The sequence below is a fragment of the Pezoporus occidentalis genome, unplaced genomic scaffold (genome assembly GCF_034315485.1).
Source record: "Pezoporus occidentalis ecotype Australia unplaced genomic scaffold, CSIRO_AGI_Poc_V1 ctg94, whole genome shotgun sequence".
Classification (NCBI taxonomy): domain Eukaryota; kingdom Metazoa; phylum Chordata; class Aves; order Psittaciformes; family Psittacidae; genus Pezoporus; species Pezoporus occidentalis.
In genome coordinates this window covers 782415-806405 of record NW_026916304.1, presented here as the reverse complement: position 1 = coordinate 806405, position 23991 = coordinate 782415, and the positions used below count along the sequence as shown (strand labels likewise).

General features: G+C 41.6%; 1 protein-coding gene across 2 annotated transcripts in view; it reads left to right on the top strand.

Annotated features, from left to right (window-relative positions):
• DPYD (dihydropyrimidine dehydrogenase) overlaps window positions 1-23991 on the top strand; it is a 357309-nt gene that overhangs the window by 205826 nt on the left and 127492 nt on the right. For both annotated transcript variants that reach the window (XM_062606149.1, XM_062606148.1), the window contains exon 14: window positions 15984-16148. In XM_062606149.1, coding sequence (XP_062462133.1) covers window positions 15984-16148 — 165 coding nt within the window. The remainder of the gene's footprint in view (window positions 1-15983; window positions 16149-23991) is intronic.

Here is a 23991-nt window from a genome sequence, read left to right as displayed (position 1 = left end):
GAAGCTCAAGGTTAGCACAGAGACATGCATGCAATGCTCTTGGTGATTTATTGTGTGTACTCAGTGTCCAACTGACAGAAAGAGCTCATTTATTTTTAATGTGGTAACTTATCTTCACTTAAAAAAGCAAAAAACTGTTGAGATGCTCGTATTCACAGTGGAGATGGGGGGAGCTCTGTTGTCCTTAGGTAATTATCTGTAATTACTATTCGTTGAGATCACGGTATAGAATCCATTCTGTGTAAATAACAAGGAGATGCATATATGTTCACAAATAAATTGTGTTGTATTACCACAGAACAGAATGGCTGCAGTGAAAGAGAACTGCAGTACAAGCAGCACTCATGGTTATATCTGAATACTTTCCCAAAGGGCTGGGTTGTTGATGGTTGTACTCATACGTGTAGGAATTTATCCACTCACGGCATCCTTCTATCCGCAGGCAAAGAAAAAACCCAAGTAAAAATGGTGTTACTCTAATAAGGCTCAGTTCTGGCAATGAAAGCATATTGAGCATGCTGGATACATGGGAACTGTGAAAACGAGATGAATTGTAGGAATGAGCCTGTTTAAAAAGTGTTGTTATCACTGGTGACACTAAATACAGAATAATGGGATGATTCAGATTTAAAACAGGCCTTTTGCCTTAAGGAGGCTATGGGTTAAAGAGCACCCAACTAAAAGGATGCTTCACTAAAGGATGAAATATGCCATTTCAAAAGCATGCCAGTTGTTTTGCAGTTGTGCATATGTGGTGCATAGATGCTTGTGTAAAACTCAAATATATGAAGACAATCAGGAAAAGATGTGTGGCATGAAGAGTTTGTTCCCTCCTGCAAAAACTCTAGTTTCTGTGATTGTAGTGGAAGAATTTGTCACAAAGTTTGTGGATATTCTCAGGATATGCTGCACTCGAACTGTTTTGCATTGTTGTTCACAAAATGCTGTTTAAATAGCACGAGGATGAACGTTTCTGCTGTATCACAGTGTGCACAAAATAGTCTCATCTTTGCTGTTCCCAGATGTGCAGCAAAGAAGCCTGCCCTGCTCTGTACTGGCTGCACAAAGCAATGTTAACTAGGGGAAGGTTCTCTAAGATGAGCAGAGCTGGAAAAAAACAGATTCCTACTGCCTCCAAAAGCAGAAGCAATTTGTTTCTGTGGCAGGCAAAAGGATGGGAAGACATTCCCTATATCCTATTTGTCACTAACATAATTCTCCCCAGTCCAGGATTTCTTGTGGAGAGAAGAAAACCTTATTTATCCTTATACAACTTTGTGCATGACTTTTAATGTTTAGCATCAGAAGGCTTTTGAATCCCTGTCCCAGTTTTAAATCAATATATCAGAATACATGGAGAGCCTGCAGGTCAGGCTGCTCTCTCTAACTGAGGACTCATTTACTCTTAGTTTTGAGCATGTGTAAGCCTTCTGTAGCATGTCTCAGCTGGCTCTGCCATTAAGGGTGTCAGAGATCTAGCCCAAACCATTGTATGCTTCCTTATACCCCTAGTGGGAACACTAGCCACAGATTCCTCAAATGAAGCTCTTAACTCAATTGTAGTCTCTAACAGCCACCTCCCTGTTAATTTGAAGGGAAAGAGACTTCCATGTCTACCCAGTGTGCTAGATCCTCTTATGAGCATATTTACTTAACTGACAGCACTGAGAAGTGACTCCAGTGAGTGCTGGGGTTTGGAACCTGTTATATATTTAATAAGAAAGAACACGGCCAGCTCAGAATCAGTCTTTTTCCTCAGTGGTAAACAGGAGAATTGTCTTGCTGGGAATTCCTCCTTCCAGTTCCTACAGGAATATTTTAAAGAACTTGGCTCTCTTTCTGCTTTATTAAATTAGTGCTGGATGTCCCGCAGGGCTGATTCTGAAAAGCCAATAGAATGTGTCATTTTTCCTGGGCATTTACAAGAATTAATAAGCAGTGATTAACCTTCTGCTATGAAAACTTGAGGTGAAGCAGGAGGAAAACCAGACTTGAGACTGGGGCCTCTGTGTCTGCCACAGACAGATGGGAAGCAGAGCTCATCCTTTGGCATACAGAGTCACTGTATACTTCAGCACTCACTGCATGGGTTCCTGTCTGTCAGAGAAGTTCAAACATGTGCAAACACTGGGTGTTTATTTATTAAGAGCTCAGCCTGGAAAACTAGAATCAGCCCAGCAGGCTGGAAATCTCTGCTTTGAGGCTCTCGAGAGGGGAAAGCCACCTCTCCTTAGGTTATAGAGCCTGTGTGCAGTGCTTCTGGTCCTGACTGATGGATGAGCACACAGTGCTCTCAAGAGACTGATGGCAGGTCTGTGTATGCTGGCTCTCCCTTTCATTAGCTCAATCCACCCAGGATCTACATTCCCAAAGACCCTCCTCCCCAGGATGTATATATGGTGCCCCAAGCTGAGTCTCAGCTTTCTTGCCAGAGCTGTACTGCATCCTCATAACATGCAGAGTTCCTTCCTTGATTAAGGGGCTCAGGAGGAATTTGTTAGCCATTATAAAAATCATAGCTAAGTCAGGATGATAGTTGAATTTGGAGTGGCAGATTTGAGATTCTTTGCGAGTTGATTCATAGGAAAGTAATTTCCAAAGAGTTCTGTCAGTTATTTGGTTTTCATTATTTAGTTTCATTCTATTCTGATACTATGTCAACTACATTTATGTGTCTGAAGATAACATCGAACACTTTGCATGCAATACTCTTTATGTATGTCTCCATTCTGGTAGCCAGTCCAAAAAGGAAAATATTAGTTTTATTTAATGCATTTTAAAGCAGATGAGACCCCTAGCAAAAATCAAAATCTGTTTGAAATATCCTGTCTAGAATTTAGTGCTGAATTAAAATAGGTTTGAATCTCTTACAAGATGCTAAAATGCTGAGTTAAAATTCATAGGAGGAGATTGTTTTTCCCCACAATTCTGCCATCCAGATCTATGTATAATCAGCCTCTGAGAATGTTAAGTGGCTCAGCCTTGCAATCTCTGCTCCTGCAAAAGACCCTTTGGCTTCAATAGGACTTTTGCATAGGGAAAGATAAAAGGAGCATGTTCAAAACAAAGTTAATGTTTAAGAGCTCAGGTTATCAAAGTAGAAGTGTTACGGATAGATTAACATTGGAATGTAAATCAAAATATTCCCCTAGATGCTGAAGCCCTTCCACCTTCCCTGTACTCCCCTTTATCTATGACTTGAAATTGCTTTAGTGCCACCTGGAGAATTGATACTTTGAAAATCATAGTACGAGCTATTTAAATACCTCCCAAATAGAATTGGTATAATTGCCTGGAATTTCTCAGCCCTAAATATACAGAAATGCTAATCAATGCCTATAGTGTTTAAGCATTCTTAATCCTAATGGAAAAAGAAAATGCTGCAGGTAAGTACAAGTCATACCTCAATATTTGCAATTCATCCCCAGCAGAAAATTTAAATACATGCTTCAAGGGAGTAATGCGATTCTCCTCCTAATTACTTAATCCAGCAATAAAAAATAGTTTGGATTATATAGAAATTTAACGACAACTTTGGTGATCTGGAACTCCCCGATGTTGATACTTTGTGCAAGAATTTTATCAGTGTTTTAAATGGGAGTGTACTGAAAAGATTTTCCTGCTTGATTATTGAAGAGAGCATCTTTTTCTTCCCTTAAAGGGAAGCATCTCTTCTCCCTTCCTCCTAGGAGAATATAACAGTCTTGATTGACTTAATAGCAATATGGTGGGAAATACTGTAGTGATGGCTCACAATTTACTAATGGAGTTTTATGAGACAGCCTCTAGAAACTGGAAAGACATTGTTTATATGGCTTCCCTATGAGAAAACTGTAATTAAAATTATACCACAGATTCTATCAAGACATGTTAATATTTAATTAGGCAAGAAGTGAGCTTGGTACAGGTGTCCAGAGTTGTTGACAGCAGCTTTGTTAATCCATGCAGTATTATTGTCTCTTAAATAAATAGTTACCTCCTTGCTTTTTACAAGCGTGAAGGTACATGCTTAATTAGCAGACATTAGAATCCCTGTGTTACTATTGAATTAAAAATCCTACATCTTGTGGGCTTTAAAGAATCCATTTTCTCCTTGTTTGCTGTTTCTGTCTGAATTTTGTTAGAATTATGAGACTACATGCACTTCTCTCCCAGTTTTTACCTGGAGGAGCTCATTCTGTGGCGTTCTATGTCTTGGGTTTTAGCTCATCCCTTTAGGAACCTGCTGCGGCTGATGTTGCCCTGCTGCCTTCTTAACAGTATTTTGCTTAGCAAGTAGAAAACAGGATGAGAGAAAAACACCTGTATTCTCTCTAATGATGATCTTAAAGGTCTTTTCCAGCCTGGTTGATTCTGTGATCCTATGATGGTGTTTGAAAACCTATGTTAATTTGGCCTCCTCTTGAAGTACAAGAAGGGAATCCATTTGTATTATTGCAAGCGTGACTCCTTGAGTGACTCTCCCAAACTTGCTGCTGCAAACATGTCATGTAATTCTTCCTTCTTTTTCCTGGGTCTTACCTATCGGCTTTTTATTGGTTTTTATCCATCTTTGTTCATGCCTGGCTTTCTTGGACACATCCTTTTCAAACTGCATTTTCCTTCCTATTCCGTGGAACCATTCAATAGTACTTGTTTAGAATGAAGCCTTATCCATTAGTTTTAGAATCCTGTAAATATCTCTTAAGGCAAGCTAAGTTGTTCTGATCCAAATCCACTGGATTCCCAATGGTAAGCATTATAAACTGGACTAGTATATTTTAATTATTAATAATAGTTATCATTAATATTATTATTAAATTAATTTTTCACCTTTGTGGATGTACATAGGTGCTTAGAAGCCATGCCACAGAAATTTCAATTTAGAATACAGCTCAAAAGCTGCAATCCATGTAGGTATTTCTTTTGTCCATTTATTCCCATTTGTCGTGGTTTAAACCCAGTCAGGTAACTCGTTCGCTCACTTCCCCCCCTTTTCTTGCCCTCCCCCTGCTCTCGGATCAACTCCCACGGGTTGAGATAAGAACAGTTTAGTAACTAAGGTATAACACAAATCACTACTGCTACCACCAATGATAATAATGATAAAGGAAATAACAAGGGAAGAGAATACAACACCTCACCACCAGCCGACCGATAACTCGCCCCCCCAGCCCGACCAAACTCCGACCGATACCTCCTCCAACCCTGCAGTCTCCCCGCCCTTCCGGCTAACTCCCAGTTACCTCCTGGGCATGACGTGCTGTGGTATGGAATACCTCTTTGGTCAGTTTGGGTCAGGTGTCCTGTCTCTGCTTCCTCCTGGCTCCCCTCCTCCCTGGCAGAGCATGAGGCTCACAAAGTCCTTGGCCAAACCAAAACATCGCTTGTTATCAGCTCTGTTCCCAAGCTGAAAGTCAAAACACTGCACTGCACCAGCTACCAAGAAGGGGAAAAATGACTGCTACTGCTGAACCCAGGACACCATTTTATTCCATCCTATTCTCCTCAGATCATTAGTGTTGCAACTTTTTGCTTGCAGCAGAGAAATAGAACGTGGTCTCACAATGTTGATAACTTGTCAGCACCTGCTCTGGGTTATTATCCACAAGTGCTTTCTCAATATTTTAGAGAGCGTAAGTGAGTTACAGATACAGAGTTTAGGGGTTTGATAAAGCTCATCAGGTACTTCATCCAAGCTATGCAAATAATGCTTTGCTGAAGCAAAGATAGAACTTAGGGGAGAGTGAAGCTGAGTTTTTACACAGTTTCAGGACATTCTGTCCTAGTACTTCAGGGCTTATCTGTGCTGTTATGATACATCATTTGGTTTCATAGTAGGTACTCTCAAAGCAACGCACTTCAAATAAACTGAAGCAGTGATTTCTGAAAGATCTGGTTTGTTAGCAGATCCCAGTACAGTCCATATAGTGCAGTTGAGGAGCTTCAGGTGCATTCCTGGAGCCGAGGTTACATAGAGTTCTACAGATACTGCTTTTCCTTTGGTATTTAGAATTCTGTGCTTGAATTCAACTGGTTCCGTTGCCCATCTTCTGCTGACTTCTTAATCAGTGACTGTTTTTTCATGGGATTGTCTCCTGGGAGGTGCAGAGCACAGGCCAGAAAAGAACTGGTGCATTGTTAACACTCTGGTTGCTTAGTGAAATGGAAAACTAAAAACCTTCAGACAAACCACCATTTGTGCCAAGGAAAAACCAGATTCAGGAATTACTCACAGAAACTGTAGTTATTTCTAAGAAAACCCAAAAAAAAACAACAGAAAAACCCCTCAACCAGAGCTTGAGAAATGGACTGCTTAGGTTCAGATTTCTATTTCACAAAAGTCTGGGATGTTTCAATGTGATTGTCTGTTCTTGTGCCCTCTCCCTGAAAATGGATCAATGCTTTGAGGCAATCACTGACCATCTTTCTCATCAGTCAGCTAAAGCAACCAGTCATCGATGAGGTAGTTCATTATAGCACAAAACTGAGATCTAAGAATCATAGAATCATTTAGGTTGGAAAAGATCATGAAGATCAGTGAGTCCAGCTGTTAACCATACCCTGCAAAAACAGATCCCAGAGTTGAATATAGGTAGAACTTTCTCTCCAGAGCTGTTCTCTCAAGTCTGCTCTCTTCTTCAATGGGCATGGGGTTTGACCACACTGTGGTTTGACAGCAGAAATGTGATCGTGTCCTACTGCTTACACCTTTATCAGAACACTGATGAAAAGTGTGCTCACGTTGAGCATTAACAAGAGATGTTTCAAATGTCCTTCAGGGTGTTTTTTTCCCTTTCTCTCCTCTCCATCCCTCCCTTCCCTGTCTTTCCCAGAGAAACTGATACAAAGCTGATGAGAATCTGGCTTTGCTTTGAAAGCATCTTTTGTTCAAAGACTAATTTTAATTTTGTGATAAAGATTGCTTTTTGTATTGTGTTGAATGTGATATCTGGTAATTGTCAAGGCAAAGTGCTGTAGGACATCATACAGTTTTGAAATGATCTTTTGTAATTACAGTACAAATGGCTTACAGTCTAATGGCTGCAAAACATGCAAATATGTCAAAAATCAGGAAAAATAATTTTAAAACATTATGGCTTTGTATTAGGAAAAGTTTTTGTTAAAAAAAACTGCTCAAATTAAACTAATTGTCAGCAAAAATCAAACCTTCATTTTCCTGTAAAATACTCAAGTAGAAAATACATGTTTGCACATTTGGCATGAACAGCATAGTTCCTCTTCCCATTTGTTGTACTTATATTCATAGTTTGTGCTGCTTTTGCCTTGTATTTTTATCTCCTGATTTATTACTTTAGGGAGCCTTAGTTTATAAAATTAGGACTTCCAGTCAAACCATCATGTATGAATTAACAAAGATTGGGAGCCTGCTGTTGTCTTAAGCAAGGGCAGCAATGACTAGCAGTGGGGATGGGATTGGTCTAAGGTTATTGGTCTAAGGTTACCCTAAGGTAAGAAAGTAAACAATTAGGGTCTAATATATTAAGATTATCTAAAGACTTTGGGGTTTTGCTATCTTAATCAGAAGTTATTGGTAGCGATGGCCTACTGACTGAAAATCTCATCAGTCAGAAAGGTGCTGTGCTGAGCAAGCAGCAATGATAAAAGCTTAGGTAGGAATGAAATTTAATGTCTCTTAAGTTTTCAAGCTTCTCACACGTTCTCGTGGTGAATCTTAGAGCACTAATGTGATGGTGCATAAAAATGCCAAATATATGGTAACTAAACCTCTAACTCCTCATTTGTCTTTAAAACAAGGGGAGTGCTTCAGCAGTTTCTCTCCCAGATCCCGACACACTGCTTTATCCCTTATAGGACTGCAGTCTTCTGTGCTAACTTATTGATTTGGAAAACTAGCTTGCTTGGTGGAGCTTGAGTGTTAAATTGGTTTAATAAACACAAATGGTGGGATAGTTTAGGAGGTTAACATTCTCTTTTTAAAGGAACAGTTTGCATAACTGAGCTGATTCACTCTAGAAATAGAGTATTAGGGAGAATTTACAAGCACTGTTTGTACCCCAGCATTTTGGGATGTAAAATATGTCCCCATTTGGGTACTTTCGTCTTTGCAAACAGCTGTCACAAGACAAATAAGAATAGCCTTTTCCCCTCTATAGCATACTAGGTCTTGTAGGTAAAAGCTGAAGAAGTGTAATTTAGAAGTAACAGCCAGGATCTTTTTCAGTCTCTTCTGTACTATTGGAGGGATCAGAACACTTGGGCTTTATGTCACCAATGTGACTTAAAGGCTGAGGAAATAATAGAGTTTGAAATTTGCTTCATATTGTAGGGTGAGGGCTTGAAAAATAATTATTTTGCATCCTTTTATCATGAAATGCTATCTATCTTCAGGAGAAGGAAAGCAGTGAAGAGGAACGAGAGGGCTCGGTCTCAACTTTGTTCACAGAAGCAGTGAAAAGGAGGAGGTGTCTGTGGTGCTGAATTTCTCCTATCTGGTAGCGGAGAGATTAGAGCAGTTTCTGCACGGTGGGATGTTCTGAGATAAGTTTTTCTGTCAGGGTGGTTTCAGCTTCTAAAACACGCTCTTGTATTCACTGAGGGGAAAAGAGAGAGAGTTAGGAAGTAACTTTGCTGAGGTTTTGTACTCCTGTGGGAAGAATAAAGTCTAGCCTGTTCCCTCCCTAGAATAAAACGTTAAATGCAAGCATTAGGTTGCATTGTGTGCAACATAGCAGTTGTTTGTGCACAGGAGGGTGCTAGTGGCTCCATCAAACCTTCTTGAGCAGACATCATAAGCAAATTTACTTGCCTTGCTCCATGAGCCAGTAAATCTCTTTATATGTGGTAAAAATCCTCTTCTAACAAACTGATAAGGTCTTCATGGAAATTAATTGTTCATCCGCATGGTTATACCTGATGGAATTGTTTTGTGTTTGTAGAGGTTCTTGCTGTGGATTTAGCTTCCTGTTAAAAGGAGCCTGAAAAGCTCAGCTGGGAAAAATATCTGGACTTGGGGAAATTCAGGAGAGCAAGTGGATGCTTTGGGCCTCAGAAAAGGAACCCTATGGAGATGTCACACATCTCATTTCAGAGACAAGGGGAGGAATAACTCATAGGAACAGTGCTGTGTGAAGTGGTATTGTTGCTTCAGGTTTCACTTGCCTTTTGTAGATGGTTGAAGCTCCAGAAGGGGTGATACTAGACACAGTCTGGCTAGACAGCTGAGTCACAGAAGAGGCAACTCATCACAAGACCTTGAGTGAGAGTTGGCAGGGAATTAGGAGGACATAAGTCTGTGATGCTGTTCATCTCTAGGAGGGTGTGCAAACAGCCCCGAGCCAGATTTCCAGCATGCTTGAACTACTGCAATATTAGGTAGAAAAAGGCAATGTCTCCTTCTCCTCCGTAATTTTACATAGGTGAAATTGTACATCAAGTTTCACCATAAATAGTCGGGACCGTAGGGAAAACTCACTCTTGATGTTGGAAGTCAATTAAAGCATTTAGGAAATAAGGTCTGAAGCTATTTCACAGGTATAGTGTTTTGAAATCTTTACAGACCTATTCAATACAGCTTTGAAAATCTGGGGGAAAGAAGGACATCATAATTTGCTTAAATTCCTGCATTTTAGCTCCTGCATTTTGTTGTTCAAGTAAAGAAGGTGGTATATTGAACATAGCAAAGCATTTGGGCTTTTTTCGCATTGCAGTTTACTGTCTGCTACCCTTAAGTATGCTGTTTGAAATGTTTGACTAAAATTACCTTAAGAAGGTATTTATTTAGATGTTCACAAAGAGGCCGGCATGACTGCCTTGGTGTTCATATTGACATGTAGTAAGTAGTAACCCTGGGAAAGTACAGACACATACTCCGCTGGGAAAGTACAGACACATACTCCGCTTGGCAAGTACGATGCCCTCCCTCCCCAGAAGAAAGGAAGGTCAAATAAATTAACTTTGTTAGAAATAGTAATCTGCTCACTGTGTTAAATCTTTTTCTCATATTAATGAAAAGAAACTGACAGTGGTCACTAATTCCTATCTACTTTCATAAGTTAAAGATGAGAAAAGCTTAATTTGAAATATGCAGTGACTTTCATTGACTTTGGGAGCCAGTGCTGCAAGGCAAGTTCTCTGTCTCTCATAGAAGCTTCTCAGAGTGAAGAAATCACGTTAGCATGATTAAGTGTGGTTTTTAAATCCAAAGATCTTATTCAAACCCAGGTATTTCCAGTGCAGAACACCTGTAATTCAGGAGTGAATATTTGTACAACTGGTTAATAGATTAATTAAAGGTACAATTAATTAATTTTCTTTCCATATCCAAACTATAAATGCCTGTGTGTTCTCTTAAGCAACCTTATTATTGCAAGTGTTAATTAAAATACCATTAGCTGTAATATTGAGGGGAAAATGGGCCGAAAAAGAATGTTTCAAGCTCCGCAAATCAATAGAAGCACATCAGAGCTCTGATATGAAAAATCAGACAGATTTATCCTTTTCGTTCTCTTTAGTATATTTACCTCCTACAGGTACATTAATTGACTCGGCTTGAGGTTGTGGTATACTTCTTGGGAGACTGCTTTTACACAGACTTTTACATACATTTGTCTCCAAACTTATGTCTTTTTTAGTTTCCAGGAGACATGATTAAGAAGTAAGAAGTGAACTGAGTTAATGGAGATCTGTCTTCTTGATTCCCCTTAAAACAGTAACTCTGAGAAGAGAGGTGAATGGCTTGATTCATTTCTACGGGCCATTAACTTCCACGCCTCCAGATGACAGCCTTAATATTCACAATGTGAATTATTTCTCTGCTGATTAGTTTAGGAGAAACATGCCAGGAATGTATTATCACATGATCTAACACTGTGCTGAGCACCCCTTTGGATCTCTTAACACTGAAAATATCCCTGCTGCCCAAACAGAGGAACATCTCTCAGTTTAAATGGCGTGGTTGTGTTTTTCCACGACAAAAATCAGTGGCAAACTGCAAGTGTGGACAGTGTGAAGCAAACCAAGTTTTAGAGTGACTCGTAAGGCATGGGCTGATGTATTGATTTGCACCTTTATTTAAATGTGACTGGCTAGAAACTGCTGAGTGTTTGGGCTTTATCTTTAAGAAGCTGTCTGAAACCTCCCAACCCATCAGACCTGAGTAGTTTCGAATTCAACGATCTGATTGCAGAGTTCAGGGGTTATTAGAGCAAATGGGGCCTGATCAATGCCTTGGGTCTTTATTTCTTAGTGTGTTAATTAATTAATCAACAATTAATCAACTATATGTGTAATGCAAATGAACTCAGTCTCAAGTAACTAGAATACCTGAAGTGTTCATATGCAGAAAAGGGGAATCCAGAAGCAAGAGGTTATTGGCACTTTTGTTTGTGTAATGTGGCTTTCTTGCGTTATGTCTTGAGCCGGGTCTATTTGAGGGATTGATATGATTGTTCCTGGGGAAAAGAATCAGCTTTTGAGGCAAAAGAATAAATTCAGTAACTGAAATATTCTTGCTTCACAGTTGGCCCTTGATTCCATTTGTTGTGTTTCTTGTTGTTGCATTGACTCCCCTAAAGCAGATTGTTTTGCTGTATTGTAGTAGTGAGTACAGTTTCCCTAATCCCCAAGTCTACATTGGTTTTCCAAGATTAATTTGCAAGACACACAAAGACAGGCTGAGAACACTGGGGCTGTTCAGCCTGGAGAAGAGAAGCTGCGTGGAGACCTCAGAGCAGCTTCCAGTGTCTGAAGGGGGCTCCAAGGATGCTGGAGAGGGACTCTGCATCAGGGACTGTAGTGATAGGACAAGGGATGATGGGTTCACACTGAAACAGGGGAAGTTCAGGTTAGATCTAAGGCAGAAGCTCTTTGCTGAGGCGCTGGCACAAGGTGCCCAGAGAAGCTGTGGCTGCCCCATCCCTGGCAGTGTTCAAGGCCAGGTTGGACACAGGGGCTTGGAGCAACCTGCTCTAGTGTGAGGTGTCCCTGCCCATGGCAGGGGGTTGGAACCAGATGAGCTTTAAGGTCCTTTCTAACCCAAACCGGTCTGGAATTCTGTGATTTGCCCATGAAACGAATAAATTTTCTATGGGCTATTCTGTTTACCTTTGCTAATGATATTTTGTTGACTCATTTTTTACATGGCTTTGTCTTCTAGTGTGGTCTCTGTTCTCCCCTAGTTGCTCTTTATTAAAAGTCTTCTTTCCTTGGTCTTTAGAGTTCATTAAAGCTTTGCACTGTTTTCCCCAAGGACTGTTTATTGCTTCCATTGCATGGGGAGGAAAGACACTTGGTTCATTTTGGAGTTTAGAGAAATTCTCTGTTCCTGTATGCGGACCTCTGTGTTCAATTGCGCACATTGTTTTGTAGCAATCAGCTTTTTCTTCGAGTCAAAATTAAGATTCTAGGTTCAAAGCCAACAGGCTTCTTGCTCCAGTCTCACTGTGGCTTTTTATGCACACAACCCTTTTACTGTGAATTTTAGCTGGGATCATAGGAAAAGCTGAGATTTCAGAAAAGAGAAGGAATCGGTGCCAATATTTGGCCACACAAGGAAAAACAGTGTTCTATTAGAACACCAGAAGATGGTTGTTCTAACCCATGGGCTGGAGCACTGCAGCTGTTTAATCATAGAATCATAGGCTGGTTTGGGTTGGAAGGGATCTTCAGAGGTCATCTCGTCCAACCTCACTGCTGCTCTGTCCTTACCTGGTGGTTTGGAGTCAGTGGTCACTATTGGCCAGCCACCAGAACTTCCTACCTGTGATCCCATGTGAAATTCCCTCGTAAGACTGAAGGGCTAAGCCCAGTCAAGAGATCCTTTACCTAACTCTCTCTGTTTTAGAGCTGTAGCAGGAAGCAGAAGAGGAAGATGCTGGCGAGGCAAGCTCTGTGTAGGTATTTCACACTCCTCTCATAGAGGCAGTTCTCTGTCACTTGTGTGATTTTATTCTGTATGTACATAGGCAGATTCCTTGAATCATCACCTAAGTTATAAACTCCATTGTGTTTCCATGAACTGTAAGCCTCCTTGTGTCTGGGGCTGTCATGTGCTAACAAGAGACAGGAGAGGTGCCAGCGTGTCAGTCATTACAGACGCACTCCATCTAGTTTATGCTGAGCTAGGAGAGGCAAGCGAGGAGTGGGATCTTAAATAAGGACAGCAGATCCCTCTCGGGAGGAATCAAGGCAGAGCAGCCAGGTGGTAATATTTGGATTTCAAAGCCAGGAAGGATTTTTGGAAGCAGAAGCAGCTTGGTCTGGAAACATAAAGCGATGCATGGACGCAGTGGAGGGTTCCTGGGACACAGAGGCGGTGGAAGCTGCCATTTGAAGGAGCAGCTGTCTGCTGGCACGGAAGGTCCCTGAGCGCCAAAGGGGATCTCACAAAACTTCAAGGAAAACTCAGGAGTGGGGAAATGCAGGAAGAGAGATGTGTGCGTGTTTGCTGTGTCGTGCGGCTCTGGGTATCTCTCGTGGGCATTAACGGGAAGAGTGGCTGCTTTTGAGGCAGGTTGCAAAGCCTGTGTGTTACCTGATTCAGCTTTGCGGGATGAATTGTCACTCAGATGTTGGCTGTGACGGAGCTCTGGGAAGGAGTGAGACAAGCCATGGGGATTCAGCAGCAGTCACAGGGTCTAAACGGGGGTCTCTTTGCTTAGAAGAGAGAAGATTGTCTGGAGACCCAAGGCAGATAGGAAAACTTCAGTGTTTGTGTATGGAAGCAGACCGAGGCTTTGTGAGTGTCCCAGACGATGTATAATCTAGGCTGTAATATCTCACTCTGAATTCTTGCCTGTAGTAAAATGAGAGAGACTGGAAGCAGAACAAAACACGCACATCGTAAGATAGCGAGCAGTACTGTAGGTGGCTCCAGGCATTGTCTGGCATACACACATACACAAGCCAGCCACGAAATGGAAAATCATGCCTCATGCGTCTTACCATTATTTACACTGAACCCAAGAATAATAATTCCCACCAGCAGACAGGCCGTTAGCTCAGGCTTAGTGCCATACTGCTGTAGCTGCATAGCTTCTGACTGCTTTGAATGGTAAAAGGGAGCTCGTGGTTTCTTGCAGCATGGTCAAAGGAACTTGTATCTGTTGGCAAATGACCACATGCACCCTGTGCTTGCAGGAGTAAGGTCTGTTTGACAGCATTGAAGCCATTGGCTGTTTTTAACCATGCTGGATGATGCGGTATCACTGGCCTGTAAGTATGAAAGCCTTTCTGGGATCAAGTCAAAGCACCAGCTCCTCTGAGGCAATTGAAAAGGAAGGAAATGCTCAAGAGGATAACGTGGAGCAAACTGATGGAAATGGGTCTTCTGCATAAAGAGCCATTTCTGTGGTTAGGCTGGGGAGTGAGGGCAGTGTACTTGTCTTTGTGGTTTGCACACATCCAGAACGTGTTCGGAATGGTTTCTTCCTGACAAATGGAACTTAACTGTTGAGAGGGGGATGAAGCTTTTGTGATGAAGGGAAAATATAATAGGAAAATTAGGGATTATTGTCATGTTCGTTTTCCAGACTTATTAGGCCTGAAAATAGATGAACTGGGGAGATTAGTTTGTGTGATTTCTATGTATGTAAATGGACATATAATTATCTATCAGGATAAAATGTTAGTGCATATTTACTGTATAATGATTAACTTTATAAGCAAGTGAAGATTGCCTCAAATTTACATACAATGTGAAGAAAAGTCCCTTTATCCTCTGTAACTGCAGCGTTTGGCAGATTCAGGAATAAATAATCTTTTGTGGCAAGGGTATGCCTTATCAAACATATGCAGATCAGTGCTAATTAATGCTAATTAAGGTTTCCTGTCTATCTAGTTGGAAAAACGTCCAAATGTTATGAAATCCAGTTAGTGTGCCTATTACCCTAATTGTTTTATATGGGATGGTTCTTAATTAAAATATGTAAATTGACCTTAATTGCTATATACTAATGGAGGTTCATGTTATCTCACTAGAAATGACAAGATGGCGAGGAGGGGTACTTAAACAAATCATTCTGATACATTGGGAAATAAATGACCTTTACTCAAAATGATTTCTAATTGGAAATTGGCAAAAGGAACATTTTGCCATCTATGTTTCTCTCTCGTTTAAAACAGTGTCAGAATGTACAGTTCTTTGGTGCTGTAGATAGGGTGACACTGCGGCTTCATTAAGGCTACGAAACAAGTCAACATTTTGAGTATGTACTGTGTGTTTCAAAATCACATGCTACGCTCGTGTTGAGCTTTGGGAATGTTGTAGCTTTGCAGTATTTATCTGAACGGCCATAATTTTGGGGTATATATTTTGATCTCACTTAATCCTATGTTTTCATTGATGATGAAGGGGGCCTGCAGGATGCCGGAGAGGTACACTGCATCAGGGACTCTCACAACAGGACAAGGCATAATGGGTTAAAACTTAAACAGGGGAAGTTCAGGTTAGATACAAGACAGTTCTTCACTGTGAGGGTGGTGAGGCACTGGCCCAGGGTGCACAGGGAAGTGGTAAATGCTCCATCCCTGGCAGTTTCCTACACTATACAGGTGAAGTGCGAAGAGGGGCTACCCACCAGCCTCTCTGATGGTAAGTCAGGTTCACAGGTCCAGTCACCAGCAAAAGTATGCCAGTGTATCAAACGCAGAATCCCAGACTGGTTTGGGTTGGAAGGGACCTTAAAGCTCATCCACCTCCAACCCCTGCCACGGGCAGGGACACCTCGCACTAGAGCAGGTTGCTCCAAGCCCCTGTGTCCAGCCTGGCCTTGAACACTGCCAGGGATGGGGCAGCCACAGCTTCTCTGGGCACCCTGGGAAGAACTTCTCCCTTATATCCAACCTGAACTTCCTCTGTTTAAGTCTGAACCATTCTCCCCTCATCCTCTCACTACAAATACTAATGTAATAACAGTAGATGTTTGAAACACCTATATATTTATGTTCCTCTTACGTCCTTGACGCCATTGATCTATACCTCACTTTTCAAAATCAATCTGAAAGGTTCCACTGTTTTGCAGGACATTGTGACCAATGTTTCTCCGAGGATTGTGCGTGGAACTACTTCAGGGCCTCTGTATGGCCCGGGCCAAAGCTCTTTTCTAAACATTGAACTGATCAGCGAGAAAACAGCAGCATATTGGTGTAAAAGTATTGCTGAACTGAAGGCTGACTTTCCAAACCGGGTGAGTACCTCAGTCTAAAGTGCTTAGTTAGAATGTCCAGTTTATAGATGTGTGAAAGCTCCCCTGTTTAGTATTTATTGAACAGAATGCCAGTTGCTTTATGGCATAGATGTTATTAAAAACCAGAAAAGCCCATCCAAATCATCTTTGATTCTATGAAATGACTGTGGAGAAACAGAGAGTGATCATGATTTTTTGTTAGGCTGATGTTTGCAACCCAATAGGTAATATCAAGGGGAAGAGTTGATCCCAGCGTGGGTGCTCATCAGTTCTGCTGTGAATAATTCTGTATTTAAGGTCGTATTTAAAGGTATAACTCATAATAATCAATTTAGTTGTGAATTGGGTTTCATTATGAAAGGAATCTTTGTTCTTTTTCATTCGTAATGCAGATGTGAAAGATATTCTATTATTTGCATAAGAAATTGGCAGCTTTAGGAGAAAAAGAAGTGACACTGACTTAAAGTTAACTTCCCTACAAGGATGGAGTTTTGCTAGAGCCTTTTGGGCTATGAGGAATATCTGTCTTAAAAGGTGATGAACAAAGTTGGGAGCAGTGGTGCCTGATAGTTGGCATAAATGGTTTTCAGCTACTGTTCTAATGAATTAGAACCTCGAGGTGGAAAGTAAAATTCTCTTCAGTCATTCTCATGAATGGATAGAGGTAGAAATCCCAGAGCCTCCAGATCTTCTGTCTTGAAAGTTATTACCTCCTTGGTTCAGCTGTGCACAAAATAAGCTCACATTCCTGAATGTATTCTGACATGAAGACAATCAGGGTTTGTTCTGATGGGAGGGTGGTGGGTTGTTGTATTTTTTTGTTCCTGGATGTAGACATCAGCAAGTATTAAAATGTTTAAACACATTGTATTGATGGTAAATGTTGAGAGCTGCATGTTTGATACCCGGCTTCACTGGGTGTGGATGTGGATGTGGATGTGGATGTGGATGTGGATGGATGCTGTGTTTCTTTCCTCAGGTTCCTGTAACTTTTATCTGCTTTGACTGGGCTTCATAATAATCTGTGAGGAAGAGCATTAGCAGCAGTTTCAAAAGGAAAACAGGAGTTTTCTGAGCCCTAGCCTCTGTGTGGGATGAATTACCCCCAGTCCTCCATAGCTTCCAGGGTGAGCACTTCTGATCATCCCTCACTACGTGAGTTATTACTTTGGGAACGTGCATATAGCTCCTGCATGTTGGTTGTGGCATCTTTGTGGTTGGTAATGCCTGCATGGGCACAGAGGAAGCAGCACCCAGCAGTAGACCTTGGCTTTGTGCACAGGGATGTTTCAAATGTGCTCATGTACTCATCTCAAAACTGTCATAATGGTAAGTTTGTTGCTAAGTGAAAACAGACTTTTGTTCCCTGAGTAGAAAACTCTTGGTGCTCCTTTTGAAACAGTCTACGCAATTAGAGCTTGCAGATCCTCCCCCCCTCTCTTCCCAGTTTCTGTTCACTCCTCTAGAAAGCCTGTTTAAACTCAATGGGTTGGATTAAAACCAAAACCAGTTTCTGAGAACTGTTTGGGTGAACTTAATTAAGAATGACCTTTTCTGCTCAAATGAAGGCCAGAGACAAGGAAACAAGTAATTACAGTACAAAAGCCTTACCTTGCTACAGTAAATATTAAAAGCAAATCCAAATGTACCCATAATTACTTTTGCTCTGTAATACAAGTCATTTAAGGTAAGATCTATATTACAAATGAAAAGGGTATTAGCAAAATGGCAAGGAGATAATCCCACAACAGCATCCTATCTCGACCCATTAAGAGGAAGCGAACCATAACACAAAGAGAGCAGCTAAATTCCCCCAACAAAGCCTAGGAGATAAACAGAATTTTGCAAGGGGTTGTGCAAATCAGGGCCACCAGTCACAGCTCAGTGGGTAATGTCACATAACTGTGACTCTGTGAGTCAGAAACTAGCATCTCCCTTGTGCTGTCTTCACCCCTGTAGTGATCTTTGGACTCCCTGTTCTTGCCTGTAGCTTGCAGTTATCTCTGACAGGGGGTTGGAACTGGATGATCTTAAGGTCCTTTCCAACCCAAACCGTTCTGTGATTCTGTGACTGCCAGTTATTCCCAGTCTTCTTGTCTGTTAGCTTCGATCGTGAATCCTCTTCAAGTGGACTAGGGCAAAAGCTGCCACCAGCAGAAATTTGCTTCAGTGTCACTGGCAGTGAATGGAATGTCTGGAAGGGTTCAAGCAGAGGAGAAGGCAGAAAGAGAAAGTGTCTGGATTTTGTATCTTTGCTTATGAAGTCTCATCAAAAGCTTTGCTGTTTTGCGTTGGGATTTTTTAATTGAGTTGATTTAATATCACTGCTGCTGCTTTTTTTTAGTAAAACACGTGAACACACAGAAAATGGATGCTAGCACAGTACAGGCACAAGGTTAGTCTTAATTTTTAACCACGTGCTGCTTTGTTGTAATGATTGCAGGTAAAAGTGGGATTGTTTTCTTTTTGGTACTTCAGGCATCTCAGTCAGGTATTATTTCATCAACTTGACTGAGACCATTTAAAACATACAGTGGTATTCAGCATTGTTTATCCTTAGATGTTCAAACAATGTGATTCCCTTTGTGTTTCCTCGTTCCATCAGAAAAACCATGCGAACTGGTCTTCCTTATCCAAACCTTTTCCTTACCATAGCTCAGCTTTCTCATTGAAGTTAGGTAAGTCACCTACTTACACAGACGTCTTTTCTTCTGCTCCCGTAAGCACATCTGTGTATTTACACTGCCAAGTTGCTGGCCAAATGAGGGTTGCATATTATCCTGGAAGTTCTTCAGCATTTGCACTGAGGAGAACAAGCTTGTGAAGAGCATGGTTTGAAAATGGTCCAACACTTTTCTACATTACAGTATAAACTGAGGGGTCAGGAAGAAGGTGGTGGACATGGTTACTGAAAATATACTTAAAAGTAACTTTTTGGCCTCCTAACTGGACGGAAATGGGTCTGTGCTGCTGCTTGACTCTAGGGAACATACCCAGGGTACTGCATTTTTAGCTGGGGCACTGATGCTGGGATTCAGTTTTGAAGTGGGAAACCTCTTCTGCTAGAAACATTAAGACCTTAGACCTCAAAACTAAGCTGAAAACTCTCATCTTAATGTTTGTTCTGCTGCTTGCAGAATGCTGCTGACAGCATCTCTGACAGTTCCTTAGCAGAGAGCAGTTTTTCAAGGCTAAAGATGTGTTTCTGTCCAGGCTTTTGTTCAGAATGTCCCAGGAACATGTGTCAGGAATAGCCATGCTACAGAGCGTGTGAGAACAGATCCCTGCATCCCAGCTCTGGGGTTTTGTGTGGTTTGTCTTGCTTGAAATCTCCTGGAATGGAGTTATTCTGTTATACAGGGGGTTTCTACAGCAGAGGTGTGAAATAGAGCAGCCAGTTTTGGTTGGGTTTGGTGTTGGGGCCGGGGGGGTAACACATTAAGCCACATTTATTTTCAGTTTACTCTGTGGGCATAGAAGGAAAGGAGAGGTCATAGATCAAGAAAAATGCAGTTGAACAGGCATAAGGGAGTGCCTGTGCAATAACTTTTGGTGCAGAAAAATGCAGTGTTCAGAAAGGTTATCTGAAATTAGCTGAATAACAGTAAGAGATTTGCAACAGCAGCAGTCATAATTTCAGTAGTTTACATGTAGGGTTGATTAGTTTGCCAAAGTGAGCCCTGAAATGGGTCCTACATATCAAGCTCATGTGTAGGACCAGCTCTGGGTTTAACAGCAGTTTTGTCTACAGACTGTGAATGACATTTATGTATATATATGTATACTACTAGTAGAAGACTTTATCATCTGGTTCCTGAGACGCATTGCTTAGAATATCTAAACCTGCTGTAGAACTCCTTCGAGACTTAAAAATAAAGGGACATTAGGTGGAAAACCTTTCAAGAGACAGAGGAATCACAGACTTACATCTTTACTGTGAGGAGAAGGTCAAAGCTGGCTTTCCCACTAGATGTGTTAGGAATAGCTTGTGTATTTTTGCAGGCATTATTACAGCTTTCACTTCTGATGGGTGTTCAGAGGTCTGTGGGTTATTGTGTACAGTATTTACGTTTACATTACATAGTATTTCCATTTCCAGATGCCAGTCACTGACTTGATTCAGGTTATAGCAGGTTTACCATTTGGGTTTCAAATTCGAAAGGCATGGGGATTTGGAATAGCATTTGTAATACAGGTAATTCAGTGAGGTGCAAAGCAGAACCCTCATCTTCATCTTTGCAGGAGTCATGTTCAGAAGTGAAGATCAGAGTGTCAGCATCATAAGCACCATCTCTTCCTTGGTCTAGTATAGATAGCTTTGCCTTTCCATCACAAGGAAATACTACTTTGTACTCCAAATACCTACTGAGGTGTCTCTCCATCCATGTGATGTCACAGACATCCTGACAAGTCACACCACCTAGAAACTTGGAATAAACCATTTCTAAACAACCAGGTATGGCTGCGCCCATGTGGACCTCACTTGCAACCAGTATACTGTGGGGATGGGGCATGGGGAGGGCACACACCATGCATTCTCAGGCCTATCAGAGGACCCTTCCTGAATGCCCAGATGCTTTTCCACATGAACTGAAAAGGACAGAGCATAAGGGAAGGGAGCCCCAAGCTGGGATATGGAAGTGCCCAGTAGTGCAGAACAGCTACCTGGCTTCCTTTATCTGAATTTCAGATCTACAAATCACATTAAAAAACTCCAGAAGTTGTTATTGCTGCAGCTTAAACTTCCCAAAGCCAGCCATCATGGATGCTTGGTAGGAGGTGAAGAAACCCACACAGCAGTTGTTAAATTCACCATATGGAAAAGATCCCTTTCACTACAGAAAACTGGCAGCAGGCCTAGTCCCTTAACATCAGAGGAAATCCTAGCAGAAGAGGGAGGATGAGGTTGGAAAAAGGCACTCATACTGGTTACCTTGCCCAGGAACTATACACTTGGTCCTAGGTAGTGTGGAGTGGCCAAGACTCCTCAATTTCCAGTGACTACTGTGATGAGTAGAAGGGAAAAGGCTATGAGGCAGGGAGCGTATGAACACCTTCCCTTGTTCTTCTCATCCTTCACTACAAGGAAGTGGGAGGATGGAAAACAGAAAGATGCCTCCTAGGAAAGAGAACGGAGCTGACATGGAGGAAGAGCAGCCACATTAACAATGCGACTCTGCATATTCCAGGGGAGCTTCTGCTGTCCCATACCCTCAGGGTGTCCTCATCGCTCCTGGCATTGGTTCAGTTCTTCATGAGTTAACAGGACACATTTTCCTCCTGTGGGCACATGTAAGGAGGAATTCAAGCAGGGCTCTGATTTACACCAGAAGTGCCCGCCCGTTCATGTAGGCACAGCAGTTTCTATGTGCAGAAGTAAGTGAGCACAGACAGGTGCCAATAACAGAAACGCTGATGTGTTGAGTCTTTGAGATCATGTTTTCTTGTCAGGAAAAACGTTATGGGAAAGTCTTTTCCACAAGGCATAAAAAAACGCTCAAGCCTCATACGACTTGAAGAATAGAGATAGATGGTGGGAGTGAGCTACAAAGTCTGGTGCTGTAGGTTGGCATTTCTGGAGGATTAGGTGATAGTGGGGAAAAAAGAGAGAAAACACAGGAAAATCTTAGCATCAGCATGTCTTATAGTTGTGGGGGCTACAGCGGCTCTGCTGGAGGCTTGGAAAGTAACAGAGAGCTGGTACGTGCTCAGTGGCAGACATAGAATCATAGAATCATAGGATAGTTTGGGTTGGAAAGGACCTTAAGCTCATCCAGTTCCAACCCCCCTGCCATGGGCAGGGACACCTCACACTAAACCATGTCACCCAAGGCTCTGTCCAGCCTGGCCTTGAGCACCGCCAGGGATGAAGCATTCACAACTTCCCTGGGCAACCCATTCCAGTGCCTCACCACCCCTAAACCAGACTTTACATCCTAAAAACAGTAAAGAAACCCATTCTGCAGTATGCTCTGCCTTCAAAAAAGGTGTTCTTTGGCGACATCAAGAGAATCTCAGGTGATAAATTGAGCTTGGGTTTCTGAAAGCATTTGGTAGGGTCTTACTTTGAAACAAAGTTAAGTTCCCTAAGACTTGAGGGAAGAAACCCCATGAATAAGTAGCTAGTTAAACATAGGGAGTGATGCTAAGGAAGAAAGAATCCATGTTCACAGTGGATAGAGAGCTCAAGTAAAATTCCCTGGGGGTTTCTGCTGTGTTTTGTGCTGTTTCAAATGCTTATTAACAATCTGGAAAAGAGAGAATTTCAAGAATGTAAACTTTGCTGGGAATGCTAACTATTGCAGGGGGATAAAGATGAGAGCTGATTATAAAGGGTTGTGAAGGGTCTTGTATTACTGACTGACTGGCCAATGAATTGCCAGGTAAAATTAAAGGCAGATAAATGTAAGTATGCACATGGGATAAAACAGTACTAAGTTTATGTATACAGTGATTGAATGTAAGCTAACTAAACTAGGATTGCAGGAGAGAGCACTATGAAAATCTCAGCTTAATGCTGAATAGCATTGAAATAAAGCTTACCAATACAGAATTTCTGGGGAAGGAGGAGAGAAGACAGCAAAACCCATCACAATGCCAGTGTATTTCCAGGTGATCCTGCACACAGAAACAATAAACTCTGTGAGAGACAATGTCTGATCATGCATGTTCAAATGATGGTGCAGGACACCATATTGGTTGGACCCAACTGCCCCAAGGTTAACTTCTGGGGTTTTAACACACTCCAGCCATCAGGCTGAGGGAAGTTCATTTTAAGAAAGCACATTTCTTTTGCTGGAAACTGCGATTTGTAATTGCAAATAGAGCCACGTAGTAAATGCAGCAAGATTTTTTTTACCCTCAGTCTATGATCCAGCTGTTTGCGATGAGAAATTAGGACCTTGAGGAGAAATGTGAGAAGATCTTTTATGCTTTGCACTTGGAAAGTACTGCTTTGTGGAGAAACCTGTGTGGTGTCGAACTGTGCTTTCTTCCTATGCATGTTCCAAAGCCATGACTTACTCAGTTTGTTTTACTTTCACAGCTAAGGTTTGACAAATAGTAGGCAGCTCAGTAAGGCAGAGGACTATTTGTACATACGCTAAGAATACCCTTTTGATTTGAAGAGTGAGTTATTGATCCCTGCAAGAAAAGAGCAATTTTCACTGCTTTGTGAGAACGAGGAAGGTGCCTTTAAAACTTTAGCCTTAGGGTAAGAACCAGGAGAAAATAAAAGCAGTTTCTGAAATACTTCACCAACTGTCTCCTAGAAAATGACCCAGTATTGAGAAAGACAAACTCCTTAATGGCCAGCATCAGCTGAAGCTGGTTCAGGATGTGCTTCGGCTAAAAACTCCTTTCTTGAAGAGAGACGGGAATGGTCATTAAGCAGGAGCATCGGCAAAGGAAATGCGCTGAACAGAAAGACAGGGTGATTAAAAGGAGATTTCTGGAATGTAAGTGCTGACAGTGACATGAAGAGGTGCGTGTTTTTGCTCATCCGTCTCATTAAGGTTTGGATTCCCTTTTATTTTTCTGTGCAGACTGTTATTTAGAGAGCAAAGCAAAGAGCTCTTCAAATACCTGACTGTTTTCTCAGTCTGGTAAGTTCCTGTGTGCACAATGGAGCGCTGCGAAATGGTCCATGAAATCCAGCTGGGTATCAGGCAGAGCATTCCTTCTTCCTAGAAATGGCCTCTGTAAACTGCAACGAAAGAAGTGGCATCGTGTGTTAAAAGTAATCTGTACACTAAGATGTCCATTTCACCCCCCAAATATGTGCTTAAAATAGCAATAACAACCTTGGTGCAAGGCCGTTAATAACCAGCCAGGGTTAATGGCC